At 35.0% G+C, this 13,990-nt stretch overlaps 1 protein-coding gene across 4 annotated transcripts in view; it reads left to right on the forward strand.

The window, feature by feature from the left end:
* The window catches only part of ATRNL1 (attractin like 1), a 435,696-nt gene that overhangs the window by 65,083 nt on the left and 356,623 nt on the right, over positions 1-13,990 (forward strand). For all 4 annotated transcript variants that reach the window (XM_038140021.1, XM_038140022.1, XM_038140023.1 and 1 more), the window contains exons 8-10: positions 630-885; positions 6,838-7,021; positions 10,940-11,094. In XM_038140021.1, coding sequence (XP_037995949.1) covers positions 630-885; positions 6,838-7,021; positions 10,940-11,094 — 595 coding nt within the window. The remainder of the gene's footprint in view (positions 1-629; positions 886-6,837; positions 7,022-10,939; positions 11,095-13,990) is intronic.

The raw sequence follows: 13,990 nt of genomic DNA on the forward strand, positions 1-13,990 counted from the left end.
GAACAGCCTGGGATAGTGGAAGGTGTCTCTGCCCATGGTGGTGGGGGTGGGAGAAGATGATCTTTAAGGCACCTTCTAGCCCTTCTATGATTCCATAAATGCATTTTCCCTTTTCTTTGGGTTCTGGTGACTGGATTTTCTCAGAACTTAAATTACTTTGCTAGGAGGAGAGAATGTGCTCTCCTGTGCATGTGCTGAGTGAAATCCCCATAGACTGAGTGTGTGGAAAATTGCATTTTAATTCTGTGAACTGTTCCTTAAGAAAACAATATAATATCCTTTCTGTTTAGCTTTTTTAAAAAATAGAATGCTGCAGTATGGATTAGAAGTGCCATGTAATTAAAGGTTTTCTGGATGAAATAATCTCTTTGAGATTCCTTTTGGTGTCATTTTCATGGCTAGGTTTATTTTTCAGAGAAATAGACTCCTTATCATTGTTGGTTTAGTTTAAGTATCATTGTCTGGGATTAGTGTCTGATATTGAGCTGGTTAATGTGAGATTAAATGTGAAGATTTAAATCAGATTGCTCAGTTATGAAATACTGCTCAGCAGAGGAGTATGCAGTTGAGATATTATCTTTCTGTAATCCATTATTTGCTTTCTCCTCTCTCCCTTCCCATTTTTACAGGAAGACATCTACATGTATGGAGGCAAAATTGAAACGAGTTATGGCAATGTCACTGATGAACTGTGGGTTTTCAACATACCCAGTCAAACATGGAGTACCAGAATTCCTGCAGTCCTTGTCCATGGACAGCAGTATGCTGTGGAAGGTCATTCAGCACACATAGTAGAGCTGGACAGCAGAGATGTGGTTATGATTGTAATTTTTGGATATTCTTCCATATATGGTTACACAAGCATTGTGCAAGAATACTACATCAGTAAGTCACTTTCAAGTTGTTTTTATCACAAACTGATACAAAAAGTGCTGGTTTTTTTAAGTGAAAAAATTGATTTTTCTTTCAGAAAGAAAAACGTGTATTTTCCAATTTAAATAAAGCCTCATCTTTTTTTCCTTCAAGTTATAAGATTTCTTGTCAAGTAATAAGTGTTTCATGTGTGCTTGGAGCACCATGACATTTTCCATTTTGGTATGTGGTTGTGGTATCCTAAAGAGGATAAAAATTGAAGCCAGAAATTCTTCACCATGGTAATTGATGGAACATAGTTTTTCAACACAGACTTGCTGTTTTTACCACACAGTAGAAGAGCAAAACCAACAGTAATTTAGTTATTTTAAAGGTTCTTTAATGTTGGTATGTTATTTCCCTTCTGTTGGATTGTTTTTAAATGTAATAACTTAGTTTATCATTATACATAGGATTCTCTCTTAAAGGTATACATGTTGCTGTTAGAGGTAATAATTGAAAATGAACTCTGATTTTCTCTAAATAAGCTACCATGTCTGTCTGGTTCCCCTTGTGAACTGCAAGCTGTTCCTGGGGTGATTTTAAATGCTAAAATTAAATAAACTAAGATAAATCTTTTTATCATACACATAGTACAGTCAAGATACTGTTTCAATGGAATAGTATTGAAAATCTACACCTGATAAATTCTTAGGTATATTTATATGCCTACTAATTAAATTTATAGTCTTCTACTTTTGTTTAATTCCTTTTTTCTGTTATGTTTATCTGAGTCAGTTATATATGGAATTGCAGAAGGCATAATACAAAATTTCAAAGTAATACCTACATGCTAAGGGGTGGTAATTGTTTTTAATTGTTCAATTTAACTTTTTTTTCATATATGCATATTTATATAATCACTGCTTAAACAGATTTGTAGGTTCAGGAAATCCCTTTGAAACTCAGATGGTTCTTATGCTCTCTGGAATTATCTCTGATAGCAGTGTCAAAATTATATAACAGTGTTGAAAAAGGATAAAAGTGAATGGCAGTAAGAGGAAGAGCACCATAATGTTCTTTATTCACACTGAAAAATTCCACTTTAACTGCATAAAAGCTACCATAAAACTCTGGTCTTAGAATGATGTTTTACAACAGTATTCTAATATTTTTTAAGTATTAAAGGCCATTTTTTAGAAAAACTGACTTTGAGAAAGTTGTTTTTTTGACCTATCAAAGATGATTTTCTTTTTTCTGTGAAGCAAACAATACGTTATTCTAGTTTTCTGCATGCTCATTCACTGTAATGTTTATTGGAAAACTTTAAATGATTTGCTTCTTCTGTTGGAACTTTATTTGCTTCTTCGCATGCTGCTAATTTAATATGGACTAGAAATACCAATTTTATTCTCACCTATTATTGTTACTTTAATTAGGAAGAAGGGAACATGATTTCTATTGTAAAATTTTCTGCCTGGCTGATTTTATTGATGGCCTTATGGTTGAAATGGACAGCTTGTTCCTATTTTTTTTAATGTTACAGCTATGTTTGTGAAGGATTAATAAAACAGTGTAGTTGAGCATATATAACACGCAGAAACAAAGAAAAAACCCTCAAACCTTCCCTACCATGAGGATAAGCTTGGAGTTAAGAGAAAGCAGTTCTCTGTCAGTTGTGTGTCAATTATTCTCAATTTTTAATGTCTCCTTTTTAAGAGTATATTTTTGTTGTATTCTAGCGAGAGATTGAGTTGATTAGAGAAAATATGCTTCACTTGCATCAAACACAAAGGAAACTTGTAACAGAATAGGGTGTTACTGTGGAGATCCATTGCCTTCAGTGAGTCTCCTCATCTGATGAAGGATTGGTTGTTGGGGCTCACAGTGCTTTGCAGAACAGGTGGTACCTGAACATTGCTGCCACAGAGAATTCTCATGTTTTATTTCACCTCTCTGCATCTCCCTCCTTTCCCTTCCCTCTAAGTGAAGTGAATTTTGTGGTAAATTTTCCTGAATTCTGTGTTGGCCATGGCATTTATCTACAGTTTTGCAGCTGTAGGAATACATTTTTAACCATGAAATTCCAGCTGGTGGTTTGAATTAAGAATTGTGATGTTTTAGGAGGACTTTAGCAGTTCAGGATCCAAACTTAAAAGGCACAGGAAACTAGAAATATTCCTATGAATTCCCCTGAATAGGAAAGGAAGTTTCATAAAGATAAGGGCTTCTGATATTATAGAAAGAAAAATTCAGGTTCTTACTTTTCTCTACTTGCTTTAAAAGCATATTACTTTAACATTTCAAATTTTACTGTTATTGTTTCTACATGTTGTCTGGTATGGCTTTTAGTCTTCATGAAGGCTATTTTTTCAAGCATTTGCCACATGCCTAGAAAGAGATTTAGAGGTAGTTTGTCCTTTGGTTCATATGAACTGAAACCTTTAGGATGCAGTTCTTTGATGAACTTGGTACATGGAATTCTGGTGATAAAGCCTTATTTAGTTGCTGTGAGAGGTTTTAAATAACTGCGGAAATCACTAGTTTTTTGTGTAGGTATGTAGTTCTCATTAATAAAACATGCCAATCAAAGGTGTAGCCAATCTCAAAATGTCTCTGGCACTATTGGATTAGGGGAGAAAGTAATTTCTCTGACAGTAAAATAAATTCTGGAATATTTGGACAGGGTTTGCAGGCAGATTTTCACCATGCAAAAACACATGAATTTATTTCCACTCCAAAGGTGTGGAGTGGTTGATGAAGGAAGAAGGGAGCTTCCTGTTGTCCTTTCTTGCTGCACCCAGACTTACGACTTCTGAGGAGCCAGTAAATCCTGATATGGGAATTATGCGAATGATTTTACTAACTTGAACCATAAAGCTTTTCTGGGTTACTCCCCAGAGAAATTTATTTCCCTTTAGGTTAGCAATACCTCATAAACCTTCTAAGAATCTCAATGTGAGTCTCAAGGTGAATATAATAATGTTGTTTTGGTTTAGCTGAGGTTTATAAAGGCTCCTTATATATTAAGAAATTTCTGAATAAGTCTTCTGTGATTTTATTTTATTTCTTTTACAAGACAGATTTCTTTGGATTAACAAAATATCATGGTATTTTAGGCCAATTTTTTAGTGGCTTTAGAAGTAGGTTTTGGATTGCTTTTGGTTATAAGTATTTCTTTGAAATAATGTAAAAAAAAAAGTGGCCCCATGATGTAACATGCCTCCTCTTTTTTGTTGAAGTTAACATAGACTTCCTGGCTGCTTGTAAAATTTTCAAGTTTGTCACTGTGATAAAATGAAAGTGGCTCACCAAGGTGCTTCTTGGACATTTTGTTCTTTTTACCTGATCTATCTGAAGGTTGTATTATGATAAGGACAGATTGGACCAATGTATCTTCCTTATTTTTACGTTGTGTACTAGACCTGAAATTTAAATCCGGAAAAAAAATAAAAACCTCCTCTTTCCTTATTTCTGGCATGTTGTTCATGAAGCTCTCTCTGCATTTGACTTTTTAAGCTCTTGAGAATGCAATTTCAATGACTGGTTTGGTCAAATAAGTACTTCTTATTTTTATATATATATTGATATTCTTATAATGATGGGGGGGATCTGAGTATGAGAAGGGTTATGTAAACATCTTCAATAAAAATTGATTTTTTTGTTGGAAAAAGGTAGGTGAAGCTTCATATCAATAAGCTTCAAAAAGTCAGATCATGTGCATAGTAATGTCTTTAAATATAGACAGGGTTGTATTTTTGTATGAATGATGCAATACTCAAGATGCTGAGGCATGAATGATATCAAAACTGTACATACACATTTCAGTATTTGAAATTCAGGCAACTCAGCTAAGTTTTAGAATGGGAAATAGAAGGAGCAACATAACACTGCTTTTGGCTCTTATTTCAGAAAGATGTTGCTGGACCTCTTTCCTTGAATTTCTGCAGTTATTTATAGCACTTTTTTCATTCAAGAAGGAACAGGTTTTCATATTTCTGCCCAAGTCATGTAAAGTGATGCAATATGCAATGTTACTGTGACAGTGTTCTAAATGCTACACAGAATCATAGACACATTTAGGTTGAGAAAGACCTCAGAGTCATCAAATACAACATTGCTACATAAACCATAATGCTCCATAACTGCTACACGAACCAGTCAGATAGAAATGCAAAATATTCTATTATGCATATGATCAACAGCTTTGTGCCAATTTATGTGGAGAAATAGTTCTTTTTCCCTGAAAAGCATATCTGCCAATCTCTAGGACTGATCATTAAATAAATAAATGAAGATATTGTTGGTAATAGAAATGTGTATCTGCAGGCTGATTTCTCACCAGCCCTCTTACAGAAATTGTATCAAGTAAATCTATTAGTTATCAAAGTAATATGTATGTAATGTACAGTATTATCAGTACAAATTTGATATTTGTGTTCAGAATTGCACTTCTTCATAGCTTGATAATATCTAACATGGGGATTGAAATAAAATACTGCTTACATTACACTACACATAAATAATGTAAATATTCTGTGTCAGTTATAAATAGTGTATTATCACAAATACCACAATAGACACAAAAATCATCACAATTCTTCCTCAGAATCTGTACTTTAAAACTTGCCATAAGCACTTGTTACTGAAAAAAATGTAACTTATAAAGGCAGTGCCTGGAAATTATTTAAGGAAAGTATGATAGCAAAAGTGATAACTGAAAATCATGAGCCTCTTCCTGAGAATCTGCAGGAAAAAGAGTTAATCTAAGCTACCTACATAATATCACATAAAAATTAGAATGGGATTTAGCCTGACTTTCGCAGGAAGCAAGGTGTATGGTGGTGTGTGCTAGCCTTGGATAAGTAACTTTGTAATGGTAGCCAGTTGAGGTTAAGAATTGGGAAACTGCTCCACTTTGGATGTCCTTGTCCAGGCTCTCTGTTCTGACAATCTCCACGAGGCTGGAAGTGAATTACTTCTTCTGTTTCATGTCAGTAGCACTGACTCCCACTCATCACAGGCTCTTCTGTATAGGCTGCCTTGTGCAGGAAACACCTCCTGGCTTGCTCTTTTCTTTTGGTGACTTACATCATCATCTGGGAAGATGGAGGGCAGAAAAAAAGACATTTTGGGGCTACAGGCTGCAGGAACTTAATAGGTTTTTTTTTTTTTTTTTTTTTTTTTTTTTTTTTTTTTTTTTGCTATGGTAAAATATTTTCCAATTGTATTCTCTTCTTCTCTTCTTCGGTCATAACAGCTATTGTGGCTGGTTTTATTTGGTGTCTCTTTGCACTTATTAATCATGTGATGTAAAACATGGATTTAAATGCCAATTGAATGAGCAGCTATCAAATTATTCTTTTGTGAGTCTTCTGCAACTGAATGGGTATATTTGCAGTTAAAGAACTAAGAAACAGCGGTTGGAAATGGATTTTAGCTCAGTAATTTTATGGTTACTCCCAAAGTGTCTGCCCATATCTTTGCACACTTGGAGCTGCCTTATGTTACGTGCTTCTCATGACTCACTGCAGCTCAGTGTCTGCCAGGCTCCTCAGGCTCCCTGTGACTGAGCACAGGTGTTTCTAATGAATCTGAAGGAGCTGGAGCACTGAATTCTCATCAGCCTTCTCTGGTGAGAATTAATCATAACTCCTAATTTCATAATTTCAAAAAGCTTTGGGCTTTTTGTTTGTTTGTGCGAGTGCTCAAGTCACATGTGGGAGAGGATGAGATACTGCCTGGCAGCTGTAACAATTATGTATTTTTGATTTGATTAAGAATAGCAGGCAATAGTCTGACAACATTATCTAATTGCAGATATTTTGATACGTTGGTATAAAACTACTTCTTAAAATAAAGCCCAATAATTATTGCTATATTCAGAATTATACTGGAAATTAATTTATATCATAAAAACTCCTAGTATTGTGATTTAGCAGTAGGAAACCTTTAAATTATGGTTTTTTTTAATGTCTCTTCAAGGGTCTAACTCCTGGCTTGTACCAGAAACGAAAGGAGCGATTGTTCAAGGTGGATATGGCCATACCAGTGTCTATGATGAACTGACAAAATCTATTTATGTCCATGGTGGATACAAAGCATTGCCTGGAAATAAATATGGATTGGTGGATGATCTTTACAGATACGAAGTTAATACTCGGACATGGTAAGTTGGATTTGTGATGTAGGAAACCAAGCTATAGGTTACTGAAGAAAACAGAAGTGTAGAGAAAGGTTCTAGCAAAGTCATGCAGGTACCTCTATACCCTTTGCACATTTCAGAAAAACACGTTCTCTGCAACAAAATGGAAGAATTGTGATGAGGGACTAGACTTGATTCAATGGATTAGTGGAGCTATTCACTGAAAGGATGGCAGGGAGGAAGCTTTGTGCATGTCTTACAAATTAGGAAGAGTTTCTCCTTTCCAGCAACAACCACTGTGCAGAAATAGCACATGTGAACTGTTTCCTCATGGTATGATCAAGTATATTTATGCTGGTGTACATTACAGTGGCTGTTATTTAAAGAAGTAGAATACCCTGAGAACTGTGGAAGGTTATCTTTCACAAAACTATCAGAAATAAGAGAGAAGACCTCTGGTATTATGTAAGAATCCTTAGTTATGAATATTCTTGGTGTTTCTATTTCTATCAGTTCCTTGTTCCTCAAGTTTATTGTAATTTATGAAGGCTACTTGTATATCATGTTCAGAAAGTGACCTTGAATGTTTTTTCTTAGAAATTGAGATCAAGAACTATTTCTTTGAACATTTTATTGTTGCAATTTAATATTTGTTTAGAGTTCTAATGGCTTCACTTTAAGCACCCAAAACCTGATCTAAGCTGTTGGAAACATGGGTTTGATTTCACTGAGGTTCTAATACTATTAACTCATGGCATTTGGAAACATCAATACAAGAATTTTTTTTGGTTTTGTTTTAATGTATTTATGAGTTTCTGGAATTTTAATGCTTTCTAATTCTATTTTTGGAACAAAGTGATATTTTTTCCTTTGATGATCTGTTTGACAATAAAGTAATAATAATAATAATTGCTGAAATATTTTTATGCATTATTCATATAAAAACTAATAAAGAATTCTTCATGTGACTATAATAATGTAGAATTCTCTGCAGCTTGTAGAGAACTCAAGTCTTTGTGAGATTTACACTGGAAGTGAATTTTACTATGGGACTGAAAATGGGCTCAGAGGATGGAGTAATGACATGTAGTAACAAAAATCTGAATCTTTGTTTACTGTATCTGTGACACCTTATGATTAGCATTCAAAGCACTCGGTGAGGTAAGAGACTGAATGTGGCACTGGATGCATGTGGTATGAGGAAGAGTTGGAATTTTGATGGCTCTCTCATGCCCATGTTCATGCCATTTGCTGGTCCTCACTGTTTGTCTCTGACACTCAGTCCATTTCTGTGGCTGATCTGGCAGAGGGTAAATAGGCTTCAGTAAGTTGAGGTATATAAATCTAATTACCTGTTCAACTCAGCTGCATGTAGGTTTTCATTTCTTAATATCAATTAAACAAGCTTTGTGTTTCTTGGAATGTTGAGAGGGCAGTATTTTAATTCTTAATGTGAACTGTATTCTTAACACACACTGGGGTATTACAGGGCTGGCAATACCTGCATTGCTTTGCATTACTGCCCTGCTGCTGCAGCTGGGACTCAACGTGGAGCTGGGCTTGGATAATGGCCTGAAGCTGAAAGCACCTGCTGGCTTCTGGGTGTGCCTGTTACCGTTCCAGAGTGGTGCTGCTGCCTGCAGCACTTGGCACTGGCGTAGTTAACACGGAGTCATGTTTGCAGATACACGAGTATGTGCATAAATAATGCATTCAGGGGAAACCTGCTGAGGCTCTCACAGAATTTGCATGGGGTTGATATGTGTTGGAGAGTTCTCTAGATTGCCCTCATTAGTGATGCTAATGAATAGTGAAAATCATGGCCAAATTAACAAACTTCCAGTTCTGCTGAATCTTGAGGAAAAGTTGCTGTTACTGGGAGGGATGAAACTCAGCATGCAATATGCAGATTACAGGAAAAAAAAAAAACCCACACTGTGGTAGGGACCAGGAGTGGGGCAGCGTAGTTGGGTCACAAGTAGAAAAGTGAGCAGCCCGAAAAAGAAATCTGTAGAGATTTTTTTATACCCACTGTGTAGAGTAGAATCCTTAGTTATCCCCAGAAAAGTGTATGTCTCTTCAGGCCTTTAGTGATCAACACAACTGTTTGTAGACAGCTGCGAGGCAGATCGTCCAGGCAGAGCCTAGTGTATAGCAATTAGTGTAAATTAGGCAATAGAAGCTGGAGAAAACTGGAGAAGCAAAAGACAGAAAAGTCTCTGTAGTCCGAATGGACAAAGATGACATGTTCTTAGGATATTATCATTCTTTCAAGTCATATTAGCAGAATTCCTCCATTGCCAGTTGAAAATAACTTAAAAATAATGTCTTGTTCTACTTCCATGTAATTCTGATTTTCTGTGTTGCTAACTGGTGAGTTGAACCGAAATAGCACATTTATTTGGGGGTACCATACGTATCCTGTATCAAGCCAATTCGTGGTTAGAAAAACACACTTATGTGGTGCTCTGTTTTCAAAGTATGTTAATCAGAAATACACAAGAGAAAAGCAAGTTGCTTAATAGGAAAGAAAAAAAAAAAGGGGTCAAAAGCAGAAGCACGTGTGTGGGTATGTAAGTGGATTGAAGGAATTGTCGCATTTTTAAGCAATAAAAAAGCTCATTTACTTTCATTTAGTCTTTGATATTTCTTTTGATGTTACTTTCCACGGCTAGGGGGGAATTTATTTCAATAATAATATGACAATTCAGGTTTGATGCTTTCCTCTCAACTTGTTTAAACATGCAATCTTTTATCACTTAAAATATTTCAAGTTTGTTGATTGATTTATATTATTATGTACAAAAAATGAGATGTACTTTAAACTTTTTCCCTCAAACATGATGATGATGGTGTAAAAATACTGAACAAATAGGAGTGGTTCAAGAGAGACAGTATTATTCAATCATAAGGAAAGATTGTTGAGTCAGTTTCTTATAGGAAACAAATGGCCAACAGCTTTATTGTAGATTTGAGCAGTGTGTAGTAACAGAAATGAAAATGAGAGTCTAAACTTGTAAACTTAGATTACTGAAACAATGAAAGGTTATTAGGAGAATATAGAAGGTATTTTGTATGGGTGATCTAATCAGCTCTTCACAAACATGTCTACAGCTGGTCTGCTTAACTAATTCATCTGGCAAAACCCACAGATGGTTACTCTCTTCCTTGGTAAGATTTATTTGCTGGGATTGAATCAAGTTTGTGTTCTGTTCTTTCTACTGGCCCCACATCTGCCCCTTTCAAACTGTGGCATTGATAGCTCTTGGCTACTGTTGGGGCTGTGCCATTGCTCTGGCACAAAGCAGACCACACACACAGAGGCTGAAGTGAATAGAGATCAAAGCCTCATTTGCCAGGACAGTTTTTTGTTTAGCAATGAAGTTTGCTATGTTTTAGTTTACCAGTCTGAATAAGTTTATGAAGCAGTGCAAGTGTTTTTATTATACCTAGAATGCCCTCCACCATTTCTTTTTCTAGTCTGTGTGGTCAGTTAATGAGGAATTTTTTTCCCTTTTGTAATTTTAAGGATGGTCTAAAAATTATTTTAGCCTTCTAAAGAATTTGTTAGTGCATTTCTTGAGCAAAAAACTAACGTGGCTAAGGATATATAAGAATAAGAATTAATGCTATGAATGAGCTTTCATTCAGTTTGGAGTAAAAGTTACCATATCAGTAATAATTTCTGAAGAATGCAAACATGTTAAAACTAATTTCAGCTATATTATTTGGCAAACTGTTTTATTTTAACTAAAAGTGTAATACTTCAAACAAATATATATTTTTTGTAGCATGAGAAAACAATCTGATTAAATGGCATTGTGTTTACTGAGCTGTAGTTTACTTTTATTCTTGTTTTGTGTTGCTTTCATGTACAAATTTTCTTGATGCCCATATCCAGTTTTTCATGTATTAGTATGTATTTGTTCTTATGTTTTGTAGGACTATTTTGAAAGAGAGTGGCTTTGCAAGATACCTTCATTCAGCTGTCTTAATCAATGGAGCTATGCTCATTTTTGGTGGAAACACTCATAATGATACTTCCCTGAGCAACGGTGCAAAGTGTTTTTCTGCTGACTTTCTTTCATATGATATAGGTATGTATTGTGCTGCTTTTTTTCTCATTTTGGTTTTAAATACCACAGTTTTGCTTTCTCAAGTCCAGCTAATGTGATTCTTTATAGTTTTGATCCCAAACTCTTCAAGTTATTTATAATTTTACAGATTTTTGTTCCATTTTGTCTAAAGATTTTGGTTTGTGGGGCAAGGCACAGCAGCATCCATGCCATTCTCAAGACCCTGGATATTTTTTGTAGTATTTTGGCAACACACTTTTAGGGAAGACAAACTGAAAAAAGGCTCTACATAGCAAGTGGTATTAGGGCTGAGTGAAGCATGAGGAGCCTTTAGGAGATGATAAAAGGATGTGTTATATTTAATTTCACAAGAGTGGCTGAGAGCAAAAAAGATGGTTGTTTGTAAATATATGATAAGAATACAGTTTGGAGGAAAACTGTGATAAGACAAGACTAGGTGGGTGTCAGCTTTCATTCTGGTGAGTGGTTCCAACCCTTTGAGTTGTACACTTTTGGAAAAGCTTCCCTATAGGATTGTGGAGGCTATAAATAGAAGAGATTTAATGAGTACATAATCTTTTTCCTATCTTGTGCCACTGCTGTTCTTACCATAAATAGTTTTTTCCTTCCCTGATGTTCATGTCCATATTTTATGCATAGGCTTTAAATATAAACATATAACTTGTATTTGGGCTTTAAATGTAATCATACAGCACACATTGGGGCCAAAAAGCAGAGTCTCTTGTCCTGGGAGCCAAAAAAAGGGAAATGTTTCAGAGCAGCCTGGGAAATGAACTCATGCATGCTCCTGGTGAGAATAGCCTGTGGATATTGCCTGGATCTACTTTTGGCAAGCGTTTATCAGCTGCTTACAGTGGTAGAAGAGGCTGAGACATGATCCTTCTTTCAGGACTAGCAATGGTTCTTTATGGCATTCACTGTAGATATCAATCCAGTGTCTTTGCTTTAATACAAAAATAATGACTAACTTCAGTACATGGAATATATATGGGTTATTTCCTGCCAGTATTAATGGGTGTGCAAGTTATACCTTAGCTGAAAATAAAATAAATAAAATAAAACAGCTGATTTTTTTTACTGTAACCCTCTATTGCATATTCCATAGCTTCTAACAGGCATCTGATGGTGTGAGCTATTGATTTTGTTCTCACTTCAGTTTACATGTGGATTTAATTTTTAATGAAACTGAGCTCTTTTCTCATTTTGGAGCATAGTATTATTTATTGGTCTACATTTATTTGTAAATGTGCACTTACAGATCAATAGTGTGAGTCATAAGATCTGAATTAATGTAACTTTCTGACTTTCGCACGCTGATAATTTTATATCATCTTTCATGAAATGCTTTATACTATTTTTTTCTTAAGTAGAACAGTATTTTGGTTTGTCTAGCTGGTTATATTTAATTTGGTATTTGTATTCTCTTGCAAGTCACATTCTCCATGTATTATGAAACTGAAGTACGAAAGAAGTGGATGTAGTAATCACTCTTTGGATGCAGTAATTAATCTTAAAAAATGAACTATATGAAGATTTATTTGATTCAGACTTATTCTTCTGTAATATTCATTTTACCAACTTAGAAACAAATCTTACAGCACACATTTGATAAAGACATATTTTTCAGAAAACTTGAAATATTTCATGAAGAATTAAATAATTATGCAATAGGTATATTTCAGAATCTTATTTACTTTGTATCATGAGTTTTTGAACAATGCTTGGAAGAAAAAAATATACGATGCTATCAGCATCACATTTCCTAGATACCTTGCAAGTGATGGAGTGTTAGCCTTGTCTTGTAAAAAATGGGTGCTGTCTAGAAACCAGCTGAATCCTGGAGATAGAGCCTATGCTATTTATGTTCAAGTTGGGCTAGAGAGTACTTTTGATTATCTCTCTTATTATATGTGACATAGTCCTCTGGATAGATTGCTTTGGCTTTTTATTACCCATGAAAACTCTGCTTTTCATATTAATGTGGAATAACTGTTCATGTGGCTTCATCTCAGCCAAGCTCAGCTTTCTGAAAGGTTGGTTTCTAATGCAGTTTGGTAATCCACAATCCTCTAGTCTAGGCACAGAGAGAGGTATCTCCAGAGAGCAATTCATTTTACCAAGCTTAGGACAGAGTTACCTTTTTCTCCCCTCTGCTTTTCTGAGTCAGTCATTGCTCTCTAATTTCTGAGCTTAGTCTATAACAAGTTTTAGACATTTAAATGTGCCATGAGTCAAGAGCTCAGTTCAGTAATTTGCAATACCTACTGCATATTTGTTAAAGGTGAAGACACAGAGATGGACAGACATAATAAAAACTGCTGTTGTGGTGAAATTTTCATAGTTTAATGTTGCTTGATGTATTCATTTATATAGCAGTAAATACATAATGAGAAGGCTGCTGCATTAAAAAAGAAAAAAAAAAGAGCTTTAGAAATCTGGCCTTGGTATACTTCAGTTCTGCGTTGATTTTTTTACCACCAGGTTGCCCCTAGGTTGCTCTGGAAGCCCCTTAAAGATCTTCAGAGGGTCATTCTTGTAGAGGTCAGGTATTTTCCATCTGTGCTGTCATCGCTTCATTAATCTGAAAGAGGAAGCTTGGCAATGGGGACTGTCTTGAATGCTGGGGTTGACCTACAGTTTTCTGAATGATGTTGGTTATGGCTTTTCTTTACAATGGCCCCCTTATATTTAATACTTACATTTCTGTTCCAATCAGATCTTCGAAAAGTAATTTAGATTATATTTTATGAATATTCATATGCAAAATTTGCAGATAAAAATAGATATTATTTGACACACAGAATCAGAGTTAAAAACAGATTCTAACTACTGCAGCCAGTATTAAAATACAATTAAATAAAAGCTTTTTTTAAAGACTAAGGATATTTATTTTAGT

This window comes from Motacilla alba, chromosome 6 (genome assembly GCF_015832195.1).
Source record: "Motacilla alba alba isolate MOTALB_02 chromosome 6, Motacilla_alba_V1.0_pri, whole genome shotgun sequence".
In the NCBI taxonomy this organism is placed as follows: domain Eukaryota; kingdom Metazoa; phylum Chordata; class Aves; order Passeriformes; family Motacillidae; genus Motacilla; species Motacilla alba.